This window comes from Staurois parvus, unplaced genomic scaffold, assembly GCF_062004578.1.
Source record: "Staurois parvus isolate SC_StPar_1 unplaced genomic scaffold, SC_StPar_1.0 ptg000282l, whole genome shotgun sequence".
Lineage (NCBI taxonomy): Eukaryota > Metazoa > Chordata > Amphibia > Anura > Ranidae > Staurois > Staurois parvus.
Window position 1 is genome coordinate 2681580 of NW_028318078.1, and position 21941 is coordinate 2703520.

The following is a 21941-nucleotide window of genomic DNA, read 5'->3' on the forward strand; positions in this document are numbered from 1 at the left end:
CAGGCTTACAAAATAATGATTGCTAGTTAACTTTAGTGAACATTGCTGTGATGGACCACCTGGCACCCCGCCTGGGGGCTTCATTCAGAGAACTACTTCCTCACAGGAACAAGGTATTATAGCTGGGCATTGCACCCAAAAACTAGACGATGCTAACTTAGGTGCAACTGGAACTCTCTTCATTGAAAATTCACCCAAAATTTATACCACCCAGAATCATATAAGAGCTTGATCACATGATCCTAAACAATGCAAACTTTAAACAGTAATTTCATCAGTAAATCAATATAAAATTCCCTATGTGTCTATACAATCAAATATTTAAATAATAAGCTGCCAGCCTGGCAACAAGTCCACACCCTTGGATATACAAAGTACATTACACATATCGTCTTTCAGTTGTTTGCCTTTTATTTGTACAATCTGTCCAGTAGAAAAGTCATCATAAAAACTCATACAATGTTCCAGCAGTCTGAAAGAGTGGAATAATTTACCTTCATAGATTTCTTGAGGGAGATTGTTGATAAATATTTATGTCCCAAGTGGAGGAGCTTCTCCAACCCAATCTGCAGGAGGGCCACCATATTTTCTCTGTGCATTAACCTGTACAAGATTAATATTACAGCTTTCCATCCACTCCAGAAGGGAAGCTTTATTATCTTTATTTAGAGAATTAATCTAAGCCTTGCTCTCAGAATTCATTATGTTGTTGTCCATCATTAAAGAATGATCTGCTCTCTCTATGTAATCAGAGGCTCTTTTCTATGCTCTGACCGGTAGAAGCAGAAAAAATCACTGGTCTCCTCCATGGGCCATAATCAGTGGGTAGAAGGCTAGCTCCTAGTCCCCTCCAAAAGCCTTGTCCCAGTTGGGTCTGCCACAATTGCATATAAAAATAGTTTTGGATCCAGAGGTAGAAGCAAAATATGGCTGCCATAGTGTCCTTTACACAGGCACTAAATCATTCAGGATTTCATCACTTGCAGGTCTGCATCCTTCTGAGATGTGTGACCCACCAGGAGACTGCAGGTGGAGAGAGGGCTATGACACTGTCGCTTAGGCAAGAAACCAGGAAAATAAAAAATAAGAAATTATGTTAGTAGGAGGAGGAAAGAAGAGACTTACTTATACATTTAGTGAAAGGTCCACATTAACAACATCAACTGACTACCGTAACCTTAATGTTTGCATTGCACAGTGAAAACTTGGACATCCATTTGCTAAATGTTTTTCTTTATTTGTAGATTATTAATTTGTTTGTGGCTGTCATCATGGACAACTTTGACTACTTGACACGCGATTGGTCCATTTTGGGTCCTCATCATCTGGATGAATTTAAAAGGATTTGGTCTGAATATGATCCAGAGGCCAAGTCAGTTTTATTCTACATCATCTATTGTGTTATCATATGTACAGTTTGGGTAGTGTGTGCTATAGTTCACCATAAAACACAAGACCCTTTAGGCCTGTATAAGGTGTATGAGGTCTATACATTTAGCTGTTATCCTACAGGTGAAACTCAAAAAATTAGAATATCAAAAGTATGCAAAAGTTCATTGATTTCAGTAATGCAACTTAAAAGGTGAAACTAATATATGAGATAGACTTATTACATGCAAAGCAAGATAGTTCAAGCCGTGATTTGTCATAATTGTGATGATTATGGCTTACAGTTCATGAAAACCCCAAATCCACAATCTCAGAAAATTAGAATATTGTGAAAAGGTGCAATATTCTAGGCTCAAAGTGTCCCACTCTAATCAGCTAATTAAGCCATAACACCTACAAAGGGTTCCTGAGCCTTTAAATGGTCTCTCAGTCTGGTTCAGTAGGAATCACAATCATGGGAAAGACTGCTGACCTGACAGTTGTGCAGAAAATCATCATTGACACCCTCCATAAGGAGGGAAAGCCTCAAAAGGTAATTGCAAAAGAAGCTGAATGTTCCCAAAGTGCTGTATCAAAGCACATTAATAGAAAGTTATGTGGAACGGAAAAGTGTGGAAGAAAAAGGTGCACAAGCAGCAAGGAGGGGATTGTCAGGAAAGGCCATTCAAAAGTGTTGGGGACTTTCACAAGGGGTGGACTGAGGCTGGAGTCAGTGCATCAAGAGCCACCGCACACAGACGGATCCTGGACATGGGCTTCAAATGTCGTATTCCTCTTGTCAAGCCGCTCCTGAACAACAAACAACGTCAGAAGCGTCTTACCTGGGCTAAAGAAAAACAGACCTGGTCTGTTGCTCAGTGGTCCAAAGTCCTCTTTTCTGATGAGAGCAACTTTTGCATCTCATTTGGAAACCAAGGACCCAGAATATGGAGGAAGAATGGAGAGGCACACACTGCAAGATGCTTGAAGTCCAGTGTGAAGTTTCCACAGTCTGTGTTGATTTAGGGAGCCATGTCATTTGCTGGTGTTGGTCCACTGTGCTTCATTAAGTCCAGGGTCAACGCAGCCGTCTACCAGGAGATTTTGGAGCCCTTCATGCTTCCTTCTGCAGACGAGCTTTATGGGGATGCTGACTTCATTTTCCAGCAGGACTTGGCACCTGCCCATACTGCCAAAAGCACCAAAACCTGGTTCAATGACCGTGGGATTACTGTGCTTGATTGGCCAGCAAACTCGCCTGACCTGAACCCCATAGAGAATCTATGGGGCATTGCCAAGAGAAAGATGAAACCGAACAATGCAGAAGAGCTGAAGGCCGCTATTGAAGCATCCAGGTCTTCCATAACACCTCAGCAGTGCCACAGGCTGATAACTTCCATTCCACGCCGCATTGAGGCAGTAATTGCTGCAAAAGGGGCCCAAACCAAGTACTGAGTACATATGCATACTTATAATTTTCAGAGGTCCAATTTTGTTCTTTGTACAATTCTTGTTTTATTGATTGCATGTAATATTCTAATTTTCTGAGATTGTGGATTTGGGGTTTTCATGAGCTGTAAGCCATAATCATCACAATTATGACAAATCATGGCTTGAACTATCTTGCTTTGCATGTAATGAGTCTATCTCATATATTAATTTCACCTTTTAAATTGCATTACTGAAATAAATTAACTTTTGCAAGATATTCTAATTTTTCAAGGTGCACCTGTATGTATGCCTTTAGAGCAGTTCTTGGATTACATTTTTCTATAGCATCATAGGAAATACAATGGTCAGGTATGGGAAGTCTTCATGCCGGTATCAACAAATAACATTTAATGTAAACATGTATTAAAATGATAAAATGCAGATTAGGACATACTATGCTGTAAAGCATGCATCATAAGGTGCCTGCTCCAATCTCTATACACTATCTGCTGACAGTGTACTGTTATCCACCTGAAATCCCTTTGGGTATGCTGTATGGGGTACACTCCCCAGCCTTTCAATAACAGTGTCTAAATGGACAGTCTTCAGTCCTAAGCACTACCATTTAGTGGTCAAGATGGGTGGTTAGCTGTGCCAAACCCTATCACAATAAAGATTTTCAGAAAGCTGTTATCTGAAAAGGATTGTTGAGGCTTTCTGAGTGTCAGGTGGCATTTTTAAGATAGCAGCAGGTATCTGTGCCTGCTGGGCAGCCCTAATAGTGAAAACATTTGTATTGTTTGATACAGGTTTGCCTTAAAGTGAGCATTGAATGAAAAATATATTTTAAGGACTTAATTTATGTTGCTTCCTCAGCTTTATGAAGTACCGTAACTAAAATTTGTAACATCATTACCCAAGTTCCAGTTCACAGCCCTTGGCTCTACCAACCCCATTGTATTATTTACAATGCCCAATATAGAATGATGAGCCAATAAGACATCCCAGATTTCTGGTCAGCTGATTGTGTAATTTGCTATGTCATCAACTTCTATCTTCCCCAACCCAGGCTGCACAGTCTCATGAGACTTAAAGTGTTTGCAAACCCTTACATATACCCAGTGAAGTGACTGGCTACAGGTGATACACAGAGATGGAACAAAGCATCCTACATATGTTGGACTAGTTTATCTGCAGTATTCTTTTCTCTAAATACATTCAAAATTCAGGATCTATTAAGGTTGTCTGATAGTTCAGTAGTAAGGGGGTGGACAGCTAAAATTACACTACAGACCTCAGTAAGGAGAGTTCTGAGAGGCGATTGGAAGGAGCAGAGGAATGAAGTGGCAGAGAGAAATGACACTTAGCGCTCTTAATTGAGGCAAGTACACACTATAGAGGCATATGCTTTGTTCAGATTTCATGTCTGAGGTTTACAACCACTTTAGGAGGTGATGAGGGCAACAGGGAACAAGGAAGTAAGTTCCAGACAATAATGAACTCTGAAATCTAAGATGTAAGATATTATTTGCAGGTAGTGTTTTTTAATGTAACCTTATTCCAAGTCCTCTAAAACAGGTTCCCATTATTAAATGCCTGCTTTGTTGATTACAGATGTGAATTAGCTTTACATGCACTAGTAAATGTCCTATCAAAGCGCCTTGCACTTCATATATGTCATGCATATAACATTAACTCTTATTGTGTAATCTAGAGGAAGGATAAAACACCTGGATGTGGTCACATTGCTCCGTCGTATTCAGCCCCCTTTGGGTTTTGGAAAATTATGTCCACACAGAGTTGCATGTAAGGTAAGAAAAAGTGTACATAATGTAGTATACACTCATGTTGTCCTTAATTTTGTCGGATAAAAAAATACATCTTTGCTTTCCCTTGCTTGAGAGTCAGGGCTAGAAAATCACTAAATCTTTTGCAAGTCAGTATTATGCTTGTCATACACTAAGGCAGTTTTCCAACAGTTTCACATCACCTTCAGCCAGCAAACATAATCAGAGAGATCTAGATGACCATGTATCACATCCCTACCTTATTACAAGTATATAACCTGCAAGCAGGCCCGGACTGGCCATAGAGCACACCGGGCATTTGCCCGGTGGGCTGGGGCCACCTGGATAGGAGGGGCGGCCAGGTGGCACACAGAGGACCGTGCATTTCTCACCTGCTGTCACTGAATGCCTGCTTCTCCTCACCCTCCTGCAGGCATTCAGTGGCGGCAGGTGAGAAATGCACGGTCCTGTTCCTCTATGTGCCACCTTCCGCCACTCCTATCCATCTCCTGCTGCAGGGGATCTGTCAGGGTAGACTGTCCCCAGTGCTGACAGTTCCTCCACCACCACAGACAGGAGAGGAGAAAGAAAGCTGGTTCTGCCCCTCCTCCTCCCACCCCCTCCTCCTGTGTCTGCCCTATCCACGCTCCCCGCAGTCTTGTGTCTTCTCTCCCCCCTTCTTTCTTTCTTTCTTTCTTTCTTTCTTTCTTTCTTTCTTTCTTTCTTTCTTTCTTTCTCTCTCTCTCTCTCTCTCTCTCTTTCTTTCTCTCCTACTTTCTCTCTTTCTTTCTTTCTTTCTTTCTTTCTTGTCCAATAATTTTAGACTCAGACAATGAAGGAGATAGCTTCAGATGAGCAATTAGCATACAGTGCAATTTTCAACATCAGGAATTAGCAAATTCCTGCATCTGTAATGACAGGTGTGTGCAAATAACTGCAGTGATCGTGGCTGGATATACACAAAATTCATCCAACTATGATCAATGCCAGTAATAGCTGTGGCAATTGTCAGTCTGTTATAGCAACTGTTCACACAACCAGTAATTAACTGCAGTGGTCATGATAAAATGCATCCAGGCACCATCACTGCACGTAATCGCTGGATGTGCAAACAGTCACACATAGCCACCGCAGCTATTCACACACACCTGTCATTCAAGATGCCACTGAAGATCGCTGGATGTGCTAGTCTCCCATCTGATTGTAGCCTACCTATGGATATCGAGTGCAGATATTGCTCGTTATCTTAGCCAGATCTTCCATACACCACATCTACTGTACATGTTATCTCAGTTAGAAATAAGATTGTATTGATTTCCAGGGTCCTTAGAGAGAATAGGTCTTACCAGCAGTCTTTTAGTTGGAAGTCTGCCCTCTGTGTGGCAAGTTTAAGGCAGGTCATTATTATTATTAAATGCCATCAACTTGAGTCTGAGTGACTTCGTGAGTAAGAGCTCTATAAAGAAGTTGGCTTTGTGCAAGGCTGGCAGCATCCTCCAGTGTCATCCCCAAAGCTGTAGTCAATGTGTGCAACCACCTAGCATTTGTTCTTCCTTGCCTGGTCGCCTGGTTCCTTTGATCTTCCCAAACATTATTTCCTTCTCCAGTGATCTCTCATTATCAAAACAAAATGTGCCAAATTACCTATTCACACATTGGAGGTGGATAAGGGAATCACTACAATTGAGCTATTGTGTTTTCATGGCTCCCTGCTGTCAAAACACAGTGATCAGTGTTGCTGGCTATAGCCAGCAGCACTGATTGTTCTGAAAAAACAGGTTGTTGTACAGAGGTCAATTGATTGGCTTCTGTACAACCAGGGTTTCCATAAATGGATTGAAATTCTGTGCTCCCTGCTGAAACAGATGAATTTCAATACATTTATGGCCGGCTTAAGCCTCTGAACAGCCACTTCCATTACATTGTGCATTACATTGCACTGTCTTTGCCATTCAACAGTTTTTGCACAGGGGTTATGAGCTGTGACTATACTAGGTTATTTACAATATACTTTAGTGATGGTGTATCAACATAGTTTAGTCACAAATGAAAAATAAAACGTAATAAAGGCACACGTATTAAAATTTCTAATGGAAAAATTATATAGGATTGAGACAGACTCTACTGCCACATAGCAGCCAATTAGATTCATGCATGCATGGAAAAATGACAAAGATTGAAAGTTTGGCTTTCTGTTTAATTTGGAATGAATTAAGCATATGTAAGTGTTAACACTTGTTTTCCTCCACCAGAGACTGGTAGCCATGAATATGCCCCTGAACAGCGATGGGACAGTAATGTTTAATGCTACATTGTTCGCTTTGGTTAGAACAGCCCTGAAAATCAAAACAGAGGGTATGTACTTACAAAGCAAAACTTTTTTTAATGAGTTATTAACATTTTAGAAATACAGAAACGAGGAACCATACAATTTTAGCAGAGGAGGGCAGAGTGGAGGAACTTGGGAAGGATTTGTGTGCAAACAATGGGAATCTACTTCAGTTTTCAATGCATTTTAGTCCCTTTTTTCCCTAGAAAACACAGATCAAACATCTTTCTGTGCTTTTTGTTCTACATGGGAATTCATATTATGTTTAAATTCTTGTTCTTTCCAGCATTACAATTGTGACATACTGCAGTATTGATCCTTGTATTTTTTTTTACAATAGAATTGTGGAAACCATGTGCTTTTTGACCCTTCTATTTCTCTTTTTTTTTTAGTTTACATAAGAACATGAAATGCTTCTGTACACATACTGTACCTAACAGTAGACTAACGTTTAGGGCAGGCTGCATCTGCAGTATGGTTGCTCTCAAAGGGCTGATTGTATCTGGGGTGTGCTAAGTACAGAGTGCAGGGGTGCCGTATGTACAGTGCACAGGGTTTAGGGGTGCACTACGTACAGAGTGCAGGGCTTAGTGGAGCGCTATGTACAGAGCTCTGGGATTAGGGGTGTGCTACGTACACAGTGCGGGGTTTACGGGTGTGCTATGTACAGAGTGCAGGGCTTTGGGGTGCGCTATGTACAGAGTGCAGGGCTTAGGGGTGCGCTATGTACAGAGCTCTGGGATTAGGGGTGTGCTACGTACACAGTGCAGGGTTTAGGGGTGTGCTATGTACAGAGTGCAGGGCTTAGGGGTGCGCTATGTACAGAGCTCTGGGATTAGGGGTGCACTATGTACAGAGTGCAGGGCTTAGTGGAGCGCTATGTACAGAGCTCTGGGATTAGGGGTGTGCTACGTACAGAGTGCAGGGTTTAGGGGTGTGCTAAGTACAGAGTGCAGGGCTTTGGGGTGTGCTAAGTACAGAGTGCAGGGCTTTGGGGTGCGCTATGTACAGTGTGCAGGGCTTAGGGGTGCGCTATGTACAGAGTGCAGGGCTTAGGGGTGCGCTATGTACAGAGCTCAGGGTTTAGGGGTGCGCTACGTACAGAGTCCAGGGCTTAAGGGTGCTCTATGTACAGAGTGCAGGGCATCTATACTCTCTCCTAAGTGGCCCGACTCTAGTACTATCCTATGTAGGCGGTTCTGTCTCTCCCTGCACGGAGATTGTTCTCTCTCTCTCTCTCTCTCTCTCTCTCTCTCTCAACTGATTGGATATTTATTGGCAGCAAATATGATAACCAAGACAGTTGTCAAAAGATGGGACCCTCAACAACAGGCTGTCTTCACAGTCACCTTAATGACAAATATAAGATCCGACAAAATGAAATATTAGAGTTTCATTTATTGTTGGGATTATAAAATGTTATCATTTTAGACCTGTTTGTCTGTGCTTTCTTGAAATCACATGATAATCATACACATTACAATATAATTTTACATTATTATTACATAATGCAAATACATACCTACCTGTATACAGATTGTGTAGGTAGGCCCTCATACTACAAGGGTTCAGTAAATGTAATGGAAGTTTAAAGAGATTGCATGGTTAGATTGTAATGTGTATGGGTAGCTTTTATTTATTAATATTCAACTTCTGTATTGTACTGAGCAGTTTCTCACATCACAGTCTAGCATATTTTATATATATATATATATATATATATATATATATATATATATATGAAATATAGGTCAGGAATGTCACAAGCATCCCCACCCCTATGTGTATATGCAGCTGCTGTACAGGGAACCCCAGCAGTGATAGCTGCCTTCTAGGTTTGAACTGAACCCCAAACCCATTAGCCTGATGGTTATACAACTTATTGCAGAATGTAATCCTCCTTGCTTGAATGAACTGACTCCTTGACTTGCCTTGGATCAAATACTTTGATTACTGACTAGTAAAAAGGTTACTTCTTTTAGTAAGATCAGGAAGTAGACGCAGCCATGGTTCTGTATGGCCGACAAATGCACACTATTACAAAGGCTGAAGGCTTCCTAGGGAACTGACCCAATTGCATAGCCAAGTCATATTTATATGTCTACTATTTTGAATGCCCCCTTTAGGGTGATCTCTACTGTATTTTGATTTTGGGAGTTTTTCTGTTGTACACATTTGAAATCTGTGTAAAATCTTTTTGTTTTGAAAAATAAAGAATGCATACAAAAATCTAATTTATACAATAGAGTATGTGTTCATAATTACCACTTGTGTCTCTGTAAATAATTTTTTTCTATTTTTCCTTTCCAGGTAATCTAGAACAGGCCAATGAGGAGCTAAGGGCTGTCATAAAGAAAATTTGGAAAAAGACTAGTATGAAGTTGCTGGACCAAGTTGTTCCTCCTGCAGGCGGTCAGTGTAAAAGCCTTCATTTACATGTGTCGCACCATTACTGGTTCTCTGTACCTGTAATTCATTAGTACCAGGACAGCAAAAAATAATCAGTAATGAAACTTAATAAAATGTATGTACACAGTTTTTTAACCCTGTTCTTAGATGCCACCAGTAGGTATTGTTTGAGCTTCAAATCAATTTCTCATTATTTACAGAAGAGTTAAAAGGAAATCCCATCAATACCTAACCAATGGATGGGGGTGTGCTTGGTGTGTTGCATAAATGCTCTTCAATTAAATTCCGTTTTTAAGAACAATTCTATGACACCTAAGCCGAAGCAGCTGATTGACAATGAAACGCAGAAATTCTTAGTGTGGATATTCATACTGGCAGATTGACAGAACAGAGCATTATAATCAGTGGGGCGGATTTATTTAAGGCAGACTGTACACTTTGCAAGTGCATTTGCACTAGTTTTCCCCAGTGCTTAGTAAATCTGGGAAAGCTCTGCTGACTTTTCATCACCCAATCATATGCAAGCAAAAATGTTTTTCATTTTCTTTGCACCTGCTTAGGTACGCTTTACAAAGGAAAGCTTCACCACATTTACTAAGCACTGGAGAAAATGATTTCAGTGGCTCTTGCAAAGTGCACAGTCTATTTGCCTTTCCTAAATCCACCCCAATATGTTCAAGTCACACCCCCTGCACTAAATTCTACCCTTCAAAGGAATAAGAAACTCCACAAAAATACACTCATCGGACATGCTTTCTGGGTTTGAACATAAACTGCATTAAAAAAACAAATTTGTGTATTCACTTGTATTTTTTATAGCAGGAAGTACATTAACAATAATGTTTACCACTTCACAGATGATGGTAAAAAAATATTTCTAGATGTCCCTAGATGTTAAAGTAGACCTACCATTGCTAACCTGTACCTGAAAAAAAATGCTTTTTGACTGGTTGTTACCTTCCTCTACTGTATTTTTGCTTTCTGAGTCACTGACCCAGGACAAGTAGGCAGATTTGAAATCCTAATCAGATATCCTAACTTGCATACTTGTCCTTGGTCAGTAACTCAAATCATTAAAGGGTAAGCATGAAAGTCAAATGACTAACAGTTTTGGAAGGATAGGTCAGCATTGAAAGCCTCCATGCTCTCATAGGACAAATTCATATTAAATCTGGACTCTGGGGAAAGCAAAACTTTACACTTGCAGTGAGATCCTTCTGCACTGCCATGGTTAACCACATGTTTTGCCTAGGAGGATGGTGAATAGGGTGATGTACTCACCGTATTCCTTACTCAAACAGGCTTCCTTCATGCTAGACTGATCCCCTAAAGACACTTTTCTATGCAGCCTGACAAGTTGCAGCTCTTTGGCCTCATTCAGTACAATGTATGAAAAGCAGTACTGCATTGTATGTGAGGTCATCAAGAACCTGCTCATATTCCAGGATGTTGGACAATGATGGAGAATGCCAGATTCTGTGGGAGATAGGAAGAATGGAAGTATACTTCCTTATTTATCATCCCCTATGCAAAAAGAGTAGTACGGAGGGGGCCCACTGCAAGGTTAGTTTCCTTCCCCAGAGATCAACCATCTTCAGGTCCTACTAACAGTACAACCTGTGCAGTACTGTACACTGAAGGACAGGTAGAATGAGTGCTGGCTGACATACAGCATTCAAAAAGTACCAATGAAATATTTAAAAATGATGTTTATATACATTTCACAGTGGGATAGGGTTGGAAATTCTATTTTAGGTGGAATCAGGTGAGCCAAGTAATGGATTAGCTTCTTTTATATCTAGGGGACTCCTGCAGCAAGATTTTACCTATAAATTTCATTGCTGAGTTCCCACCCACCTTTGATTTTCCTGTTGTCACTGTTTTCATTAAAGTGTTACCACTTCTGTTATACTTTCCACAATGTAGGCAGAGCATGGAAGCTTCCACGTAATAGCTGTAGCAGGTGTGCCATCATTAAAAATTAAGCTCAAAGATCTCACCGCTTCTGTCCCCAAAAAATATAAGAAACCATTGGTTGGTTTACCACTCCAGCATTTAACAATCGGTGAGATATAACTTTTGGGTGGAACTGTCCTTAAATGTTGTATCTCACAGAAGATATGGCTCAATTTAAAAATAATCTTAAAGCCCAACTCCAACCTAAACTTTTGTTTAGAATGGGAGAGGTGTTTGTGGATGCCTGTGTTTCCACTGGAGCAAATTTCCTGACTTCCTGTCATTGTGAAGAATGAAGGGAAGTCTCCCCAACAATTACACAGACAGCATTAAAAGCGTGGGGGAGGGTTAAAACCTTTGCCCAGTTTTGTGGCTGTAGTGCTTTTAGTGGGGAGGATTCTCTTTTTGTGGCCTGATGGCAGGTGACTTTAGGTCAAGAAATGAGAGGAAATTTCCCCATTGGAGACGCAAAGAGCATTAAAAATGTGACAAACGTTCTAAAACATTACCTCTTTATACAAAACAAAACATTTAGGTTGGAGATGAGCTATAAAGACATAATCCACCCAAAAACTGGTCTCTCACTATTTGGTTACACCAATGATATGCCCATGGAGTCTTCAGAGATTAGCCTGACTACCCATCCATGCCTATAGTATCCTATTAGCCCACAAGTGCTTTAACAGTCCAGTTTCCACCCAACTGAGAGATGAGGGTTGAGGTAATAGAGCCTTCAAAGCCTTCTATATGTGACAATACCTTTTTGGTGAAGGGAATGAAGGCTAATTTACAGATAAAACATACTGAATTAGAATGGTATGGTGTAACTGCTGCTACACAGAATATTTCCTTCTACGTCTACCAATGCAAAAATGTGCCTTAAACCTGGATCTGGATATGTGTAGGAATCATTTCAGCTCATATATATTGTTATTAACTGCAGATATGCTAACCTTGTTCTTGCAAATCTTTTTCTCTATTTCCTAATTATATTATTCTTCTTAGTACTGATCATTTTTGTGATGACTTAATGTGTTTTATATGTGCTTTGTGTATGTGTTTCTTTAAGTGTATACTGAGAGAGGACTGAGCTGTGTGACAAGGGACATTGTGATAATGGCCAGAATGAGAGAGTACCTGTCAAACATCAATACATTGCCATAGCTTTTCTTGTAGAAAGGGCATTGCTAGTTTATATAGTGTGCATTGTAATTATTTCTGTTGTCAAATTTGTCTTAGTAGTTAAGTATCTATAGATTGTGTCTATTCCCTTTCTCCAAGAATGCTGCTATCAGTTTTGATGTTTGATTACACTTTCACAGTACAATCTAAGCCCAGGAACAAGGAATATGTGTTATGTACCATGTTATTAGAGCCCTAGTCTGAACTATGGGGGGGATTTAATAAAACTAAAGAGTGCAAAATCTGGTGCAGCTGTGCATAGAAACCAATCAGCTTCCATTTGTTTTTATTTTTTTGTCAAAGCTTAATTGAACAAGCTGTAGTTAAAAGCTGATTGGCTACCATGCACAGCAGCACCAGATTTTGCACTCTCCAGTTTTAGTAAATCAACCTCTGTTACTCTTATGAGATTCATAATAAGCACCATGTCGCTGGACCCCATATCTATAGCAGGTTGCTACGGCCTAAATCTAAGCTATGTTACTAGAACCAGATACCGCTCTATGATACCATAGCTAGATCAACACCATGTTACTAGCATTATAACCAGTTCAAAAGTCTCAACCTAAAGCATATGAACAGAACCAGAATTTGTACAATGTTACCCAAGCCAGAATCACTAGTATGTTTCTAGAGCTGCAATCACTATTATATTACAAGAAATAGAACTGAAACCATATTACCAGAGCAAGAAATGATCCCACCTTTCGTAAAAACAGAACTAGAATCCACACCATCCCAGCTGAACCAAATTTAGTACCATGTTGCCAAAACAGAATGAAAACCATTTTACCAATGGCAGAAGTGATACCATATTACCAAAAACAGGTACTAGAGATGTAACCTGTACAATATTGAGCAAAACCAAAATAATTAGCATATAAATAGATATTACACCCAGGAATAGTTTAATGTTATCATAACCACTTTGTTGCACATTTACGAGTGCCAAAACCAGTACCTTGTCACAAGAACCAATAAAATTATTATTGTGTTACCAGAATCAGTACCATACAATTAGATCCTGAACCAGCATCTTGCTATCATATCCAGGATTATAACCCTGTTACCAGGGCCAGATTTTGTACACTGGTACCAGGACCAAAATCATTACAATGTTACCAAGGCCAGCTTTATTACATTGTTTTCAGGACCTGAATCTAAACCATGTTGCCAGGGCCAGTTTTGCTACATTGCAAGACCAGATGCATAACCGTGTTTCCAGAGCCTAATTTGGTACATGGTTGACAGGACCAGAATCATAACCATGTCACCAGGGCCAGATTTGGTACATTGTTGCGAGGACCTGAATCAGAGCCATGGTTCCACAGCTAGATTTGGTACATTGTTGCTAAGACCAGAATCATAACTGTTTGTACACAGCCAGGTTTTGTACCGTATTGCCAGACCAAGAACCAGTGCCATGTTACCAGGGCTGTAATTAAAGTGTATGCAAACCCTCACCTTGTAAACAATCCATTCAGTTCAAAATAGAAATAATAAGCTAAACATTTGTCTATAAATATAAAAACATTATAAATACTTTTTTCCCCTTGTTTTATAAGCGATCACATGCCCTCTAAGCTCCTTATGCAGCTGAGAGCATAGAGCTAGGGGAAGAGAAACAGCAGGGCACTGAACTTCCCAGTGAATGGCTGTGTAGGGGGGCTTGTGAGCAGAAATCTGATCATTGGAGGAGAGCACACTGAGTTCCCAAGACAGCTAGAGAACTGACCACACTTTGCTCTCATGCCTAGTGTAGTCAGTTTTTAATAGGAGAGAAGAGGCACTGGCAGGAACACCAGTGACTTCACACAAAGGAATACACAAATATATGGATAGTTTTTCATACAAGTACATGGTACAGCAGGCACATATCAGAATCATGAAATGTTGGGTTTACATACTCTTTAATGTATAAGTTCTTCCTCATCTGATTCAACAACTCCTTAGTATGATGTAGTACACCCAAATACACAAAGCCCTGTGGATTTAAGGTCCTCTCTCCTTCTAGTGGACATTTGTGCACCACAATGGCCTTTATAATACTGTATCTGGTAATATTTACTGGTTTCTCCTCTGTCACCAGCCAATCAGCCACGTGACTTATTTACTGCTTTCTTATACTTGTCTGGTGTTTTAAAGGTGCAGAATCCATTTCTATCACCATCCATAACAATAGTTACATGCCTTTGCTTTAGTCATTTGTAGCTTATTCTACTTTTGTAGTCTTGAAGCAACTTTAAGGAGTGGTCAGGTCTGGAAGCACCTTGAGGACCCCCAGTACCAGTGGTGATGGAGGCTGAGCGTTGTGAAGGTGACATTCTCAGTCTCTTAGGCAGAGCATGCTGGCCACTCTGCTCTTCAGCATGATACAAGGAGCAGCATTAGCAATGGCGTTAGGCTAGCGCAGCCACTTTCTTGCAGGACTGTGGCGGCCAGTGACAACAACACAGCGCTGAGATCCCACATCAAGAAGATCTGAAAACAATTAAACCAGGGGAAAATAAACTTTGATACTGCACATTTAAAACCATTGTTTTTGTCTAACTGCAGTCTTTTTAGTCGTATACCTCTACTGCTTGCATGGCCTTACGGAACTGCTTTGTACTTGTTGTAACTACTGTGCTTGAGCTTTCTCTGCAGCCTTCTCTTTTCCTTTCAACTATCCTCTCAGAATATTCTGAAGCAATTCTGTTTTAGGGTGGTGGCATGGAACTAGTGTTGCCTCTTGCCAGCTGTATTCCCCTACATTTGTTAATATCGATACAGATGCATGCTTCAGAATACAGAATCTTTGGTAGATGTTGCCTGCATGTATGGGTCCTGTAGTGTCATACGGTTCAACCTTCATACATTTCCATTGATGTCCCAAGAGTCAGTTGTAACAATAGCTTTGGGGGAGAGTTTGCCAGCGGTAAGTATTTTATCCTTGGTACACCCACGGAACAACCCCTGGATAGAAACCTCAGAGATGGGAACTCATGCAAAAATGTGTGTACTGTTGGTGATGCTCACTACTGTAATTCCAGACAGACTATTTTATATTTTGGATAGTGTGGGGAAAGATTAGAACTGACAAATGTGTTTTTGTTGCTGTCTTGGTTCCTCTTGGGAGGAACTCCCTCATTTAATGCCCAAGGGTTGGTAGCCACCAAGACAAAAAATAAGAGGAGGTCTCTGCAAATGGAATATCAACAGCCATAAAACACTCTGCTTAGTAAAGCAGACAAGGGTCCGAAACTCTGTTGAGTTTTTATTGCTTTAAAGTGGTTGTAAACCTCGAACATGGAATATGAACAAAGCATATCCCTCTATAGAGTGTACTTGTCTCAGTCTAGAGCACTAAGTGTAATTTCTATTTCCTCATTCCTCTGTTATCAGCATGAGTCACTTCTGACAAGTTTTCCTGACACCAAGAGAAAAATAGTGACAGGGGTGGGCACAGTCTGTGATTTGTGATTGACAGCCTCAGCTCTGTTCCTGTGTGGTGTGTGAAAGGGGGTGTGTCCCTTCCATCCAATCAGCTTTCAGAGCTCTTCTCACTGAGTGTAACTTCAGCCCCCCACCCCCTGCTTTTCAAAGCTGAAAGATCTTGTGTAAACTCTGAATGCACTGTGAATGGATGTAGGAGATAGGTGGTTATAGATAAACAGGTACAACTTATGTAGGATGATGTGTTTCATCTCTGTGTATCACCTGAGGCCAGTCACTTCACAGGGTTTACAACCACTTTAAGTCTCTTCATAGGGGAGAGTCCCCGCATCTCCTGTATAGTGGCACTGATCACCTAGACAGGAAGTGAGGCAATAGATCTTTAGTGGGGACACAGACAGTAACAAAAATCTGCCATATGTTGTAACTTTTTGATACTCTATGCAAAACTTAAAAAAAAAAAATTGTCTGTTATTCTACTTTTATTGACTGCTGCTGTCCATTCTTCAAATATGAAGAGCTTAATGGCCAATGGCACCAATGACTAAGTAATGCCAAAAGTATACACACTACTGCATGATTATCGCTGGAAATATGGCTTTCATAAAGGATTTAACTACAGCTAGGGCTGAAAAAAACCCAGAATAGGCCAGAATAGTTCTCTTAGCACAGAATGGGGATTTGGGAGATTTTCCACACTGTTACTGTGCGTTATATGGCTTCTAGTGGTCATTGCAGGCTACTGAGAACCCCCTCTTGAGCAGATACAATGTGTGTTGACTGTTGGATGTATGATGTAATTGTGGGTAGTTCGGTTATCACAAATTGCTCTGTGCTTGTGATGAAAATATTTCTTGGCCATATTTAATTTATATAAGATCATATGTTTTTATATGAAGTGCTAACAGGGCAATCAGGTCTAAGTTAAAAGTAGGAAAAGTTGGGAATTTTGCCAGGCAAAGCATTTAAAGCCAGCCATTGATGGTTTGAATCTCGGCCAGTTCAGCAGGGACAGGCTGAGATTTGATCCATGTATTGTGCAGGCTGATTGCACCCAAGTCAATTTATCCAGCTGCTAGCAATAATCAATGTGTTTTCCCAGCAGGGACGGCTCCCTGTGTACCCCCCATCTGGAGAACACAGTAGCTCCACGATGAGCTACAATGATCCAGGGATTCCCTCATCAACACGGTCAAAAATTGAGCAGTCTTCTTTCCTAAAAGCCGTGGTTGCAGGAAAGAACGTTGTGTCATCTATGGCCTGCGTTAGTGTAGAAAACGTCTAACAATCCTTTGGCCTGCTAACTTGGATAAACCTCATGTATGAAAGTGATGGATTTTTTACCCCGGACTTTATTTAAAAGGAGCACCTCTTGTTACATGACACTTTAAGTTTGTGAACACCTCTTCTCACATACATCCAACATCCTCTAGCTGTTGTGCTCCCAAGCACATTGGGCTTGCCATCCAATGTGAGTTGTATTCCCATTAGGATCCAAGCACGCTGAACACCTACCTCTTGTCATACGTGTGTCATGGCTGTTGCTAAGAGCAGTACTGACACTTACTTTATCAGGAGAATGGGAGTGACCTTATTTTACTAACAATATCTTTTTTTTAAATAGAGGACTGAGCATCTACTTCCAGCATTTAAGTGGCAGGGTACAGAGGGTAGTTGGTAGCATGACTGCCTTCACTTGCAAAAGTGGAATTTTAAAACAGCTGTTTCAAGGCTGCAGCGCAATCTGCTTATCTTAGGCAATAGCAGCTGTAAACTAATGGGAAGCCATAATTTGATATATAACTACACAATGGGGGAGATTTACTAAAACTGGTGCACACAGAATCCGGTGCATCTGTGCATAGTAACCAATCAGCTTCTACCTTCAACTTGTTCATTTAAGCTTTGACTATAAAACCTAATAGCTGATTGCTTACTATGCAAAGCTGCACCAGATTCTGTTTGCGCCAGTTTTAGTAAATCTCCCCCAGTGTTCAACCTATCTACTCTTCAATTTATACATATCTAAAACACGTTTGAAAAATATGAGTTTAATAATGTATTTGAGGACCCCAAGACTGTACAGCCCACCTTTTTTGTACACCAATTACTTCAGCTTAAACAAGTACTGATCCTCACTTCCAGCATGTAGTAGATGCACTCTGTCTAGCTGGATCTCCCTTATCATCTCTCCTTCAGATCCTTCATCTTCATCTTGCTTGCTTGTCGGTGTCCTGTGCTAGTTTCTTCTGCACAGCTTAGTATCCGCTGCATCCATCACATTTCTTTTCAGATGCTAGTGTTCAGAGTGATCGTGAATGTTGCTGACTTGGGAAAGATTTGTCTGTTCATTTAGATGATGAGGTAACCGTGGGGAAGTTCTATGCCACCTTCCTGATACAGGACTACTTTAGGAAATTCAAGAAGCGAAAAGAACAAGGACTGGTGGGGAAATACCCTGCGAAGAACTCCACCGTGGCTCTACAGGTGATTGTTTTTTATATTATACAATGTATTGATCTTATTCATATATGCTAACTAAGATTTTGTCTAAACCTCATCCTCCTGACTCGTGTGATGGTGTCAAGCACGGCATACAGCCATGTAGCTATCTACAGACAAGGGCAAAGGATTGGGGAAGGATCTCTCTTTTAGGCAGCACTTTAACAGTTAGGGTTCTGTTTATAAAGATTTTTCTGTTCCTTGGTTAATTGGGCATGTAAACCTTTATAAATAGAAGCCCTGGTTCAAAGGGTGTTCACAGATTTGGTAGGAATCCCAATTCATCTTCTAAATCTTGAGTGCATTAGGCACACAAGGAGTGCTCTGGATCTTCCGTAAATAGCTAGCTCCAGTTTTTATACCTTTGTAAACGTATGTGTCTTGTCTGACATGTTGACAGACCATCATTACTATATAAAGAAAAGATTTGTCAGTTTGGTGCGATGGGTGCAGCCAGGGCGGAGACAAACTACATTGATGGAAAGCACAGTGTGGTCCAAATCCTCAGGATAAATCTTATGGCTTTAGGAACCTCTGAAGAATCCAGTCCAACACACTTAGTGCAGCACTTCTGAGAGACGGAAGAGATGTATAAGTGGAAAAGGGACAAAAAGAGAAAAGTGCGCAGACTAAGTGTAGTGGGTGCGTAAACAATTAATAAAGGAAGACAATTAGCTCAGCAGGTTGGAGGGGTGGACACAGCACACAATAATTGGCAATTCACAATGCATTGATGATCTCATGCATTACAGTCATTGGTGCATCTGCAGCTGTGAGGAGAAGGCATCCAGGATCCCAAGATGGAGCTGCTACTGCTGCAAGGGGTGTAGTGTGGTAGCCGGGGTGAACAAGCAACCTCAGTACAGGAAGCAGCACATGTGGATCGGACTAGACCATATCCAGTGTATCCATTGTGACAGTTTCCTTGGTGTCCTCCCCAGATGGGAATCATTTTGGGAACCATGATATGCATAATTTGTCTTACTTTATGTGAGTTGCTAATTGTCTTCCTTTAATAAATATTTACATACACTACACTTAGTCGTGCACTTTGCTCTCTTTGTCTATCATTACTGTATATCTGGTTGGACAAATGATAAAGCTAAACATTTCTCTTTTAGAATCCAGTTCTGATAACAGAGAAAGCTTTGCTTATGTGGATTCCCATTTAAACTGGAAATGAATATTAGGGCCAAAAGTTAATTTTGTACAGAATTAAAATGGACTAGAACGTAGTCAGTTTTATTTTTGTGACACAACTAGAGAGATTCAACATCACTTATTGTTCCTGAGATACCAGGACAAGAAATGAAGGGAATGTGTGTCACCAGGATATTAGGACATACATAAAGCTTTTTAAATGTGTTTATTTAAATTTTGCATGGAACCCGATGACATTTAAAGTAATTGTAAACCTTCACCTTGTAAAACAACCCATACAGTTTAAAATAGAAATGAAAGGCAAAACATTTGTGTGTAGATATAAAAAACATTATAAATACTTTTTTTCCCCTTTTTTTTATCATTATTTAACCACTTGCCTACCAGGCACTTATACCCCCTTCCTTACCAGGACAATTTTCAGCTTTCAGCGCTGCCGCACTTTGATTGACAATTGCGCGGTCATGCAACATTGTACCCATATGAAATTTTGATCATTTTTTTCTCACAAATAGAGCTTTCTTTTGGTGGTATTTAATCGCCACTGGGCGCTTTACTTTTTGCGCTATAAATTTAAAAAAGTGCAAAAAATTTGAAAAAAAAAAAAAAGTTTATTTGTTTCTTTTATAAAAATTTTCAAACAGGTATTTTTTCTCCTTCACTGATTTGCGTTGATGAGGCGGCACTGATGGGCACTGATAGGCGGCACTGATGGGCACTGATAGGCAGCACTAAAGGGCACTGATAGGCAGTACTAATGAGGTGGCACGGATAGGCGGCACTGATAGACAGCACTAATTAGGGGTCACGGATAGGCGGCACTGATATGCAGCACTGATAGGCGGCACTGATAGGTGACACTGATGATGGGTACTGATAGACGGCACTGACTGGCATCACTTCTGGGCACTGACTGGCGGCACTGACTGGCACAACCCCTGGGCACTGACTGGTGGCACTGACTGGCAGCACTGCTGGGCTGCACTGGTGGGTGGCACTGGTGGGCAGCACTGGTGGGTGGGCACAGGTGGGTGGCACTGGTGGGTGGGCACAGGTGGGTGGCACTGCTGGGCAGCACTGGTGGGTGGGCACAGGTGGGTGGCACTGGTGGGTGGGCACAGGTGGGTGGCACTGCTGGGCGCATGTAGGTGGCACTTCTGGGCACAGGTAGGTGGCACTGCAGAGTGGCACAGGTGGGGGCACTGCTGGGCACAGGTGGGGGCACTGCTGGGCACAGGTGGGGGCACTGCTGGGAACGGGTGGGCGGGGCTAGTGGGCGCACTGCTGGGCGGAACTTGCGGGTGTCACTGCTGGGAACCGATCATCAGGGCACTGATCATCAGTGCCCTGATGATCGGTGCCGATCCCCGCTCTGACAACTGCCGGTTCTCGGCAGTACTTTCCTCACGATCTGACAGCGTGAGGAAAGTGCAGCCGAGAACCGGCACTTGCATTTCCCTGTGATCAGCGTGTCATTGGACACCGCTGATCACGTGGTAAAAGGCCGGTGGGATCGGCCTTTCACCACATCACGTGATCAGCTGTGTCCGTAGGACACAGCGATCACGGAGATCGCCGGGTGCGCGCCCCCTGGGGCGCGCAGGAGAGCGCGTTCTGGGAGGACGTCATATGACGTCCACTCAGAACTGGCCGGCCGCGGTGAAGCCGTCATTCGGCTATGCGCGGTCGGCAAGAAGTTAATCTCTGTTCTCAGCTGCATAAGAGCTACGGGAGGAGAAACAGCAGTGCACTGGTCTTCCCAGTGAGAGGCTGTGCAGGGATGGGGGGTGTCAGGGCCAGTCTTATCATTGGATGTGAGCAGGCTGGGCTCTCAGCACAGCTAGAGAACTGCCCATGGTGGACAGCAGTAGGAAAGCAGAGGGACTCTCAGACTGACCTTGCTGTGCTCTCCTGCCTAGTGTAGTCATTTTTTAAATAGGAAAGCAGAGGGTCTGGCAGGAACACCAGGGATTTCACACAAAGGAAGCAATACAAAGAGAACAGAATACTTTTTCATACAAGTACATGGTACAGCAGGCACATATCAGGAACGCTGGTTTTACATATTCTTTAACAACACTGGATCAGAGACCATAACCATATAACATCATGTAGAGGAATCAGAGTCACACAGGTCATGCATAAAATTGAACAGATGTTCTAATCCTTCCCCATAAGTATTTTGTTGCCATCTCTGCCCCATCGGAGGCCCAATCTGTATGAGCCCTTGTCTTCCTATTTAAAACTGGAACTTTAATACCAGAAACAATATGAAATACACAAAAAAAATGGCCCCGTCCCAACCTACAACCTTAGCAGTAAGGTGCACATGGAAAGGCAATGCACATCACAAACAAAAAAAGATTTGCCAGCACACTTAC

The 21941-nt window shown here is 41.5% G+C and overlaps 1 protein-coding gene across 8 annotated transcripts in view; it reads left to right on the forward strand.

Annotated features, from left to right (window-relative positions):
• The window catches only part of CACNA1D (calcium voltage-gated channel subunit alpha1 D), a 537089-nt gene that overhangs the window by 454801 nt on the left and 60347 nt on the right, over positions 1 to 21941 (forward strand). For all 8 annotated transcript variants that reach the window (XM_089681862.1, XM_089681863.1, XM_089681858.1 and 5 more), the window contains 5 exons: positions 1245 to 1372; positions 4514 to 4610; positions 6839 to 6941; positions 9226 to 9327; positions 18254 to 18384. In XM_089681862.1, the coding sequence (XP_089537988.1) occupies positions 1245 to 1372; positions 4514 to 4610; positions 6839 to 6941; positions 9226 to 9327; positions 18254 to 18384 (561 nt within the window). The remainder of the gene's footprint in view (positions 1 to 1244; positions 1373 to 4513; positions 4611 to 6838; positions 6942 to 9225; positions 9328 to 18253; positions 18385 to 21941) is intronic.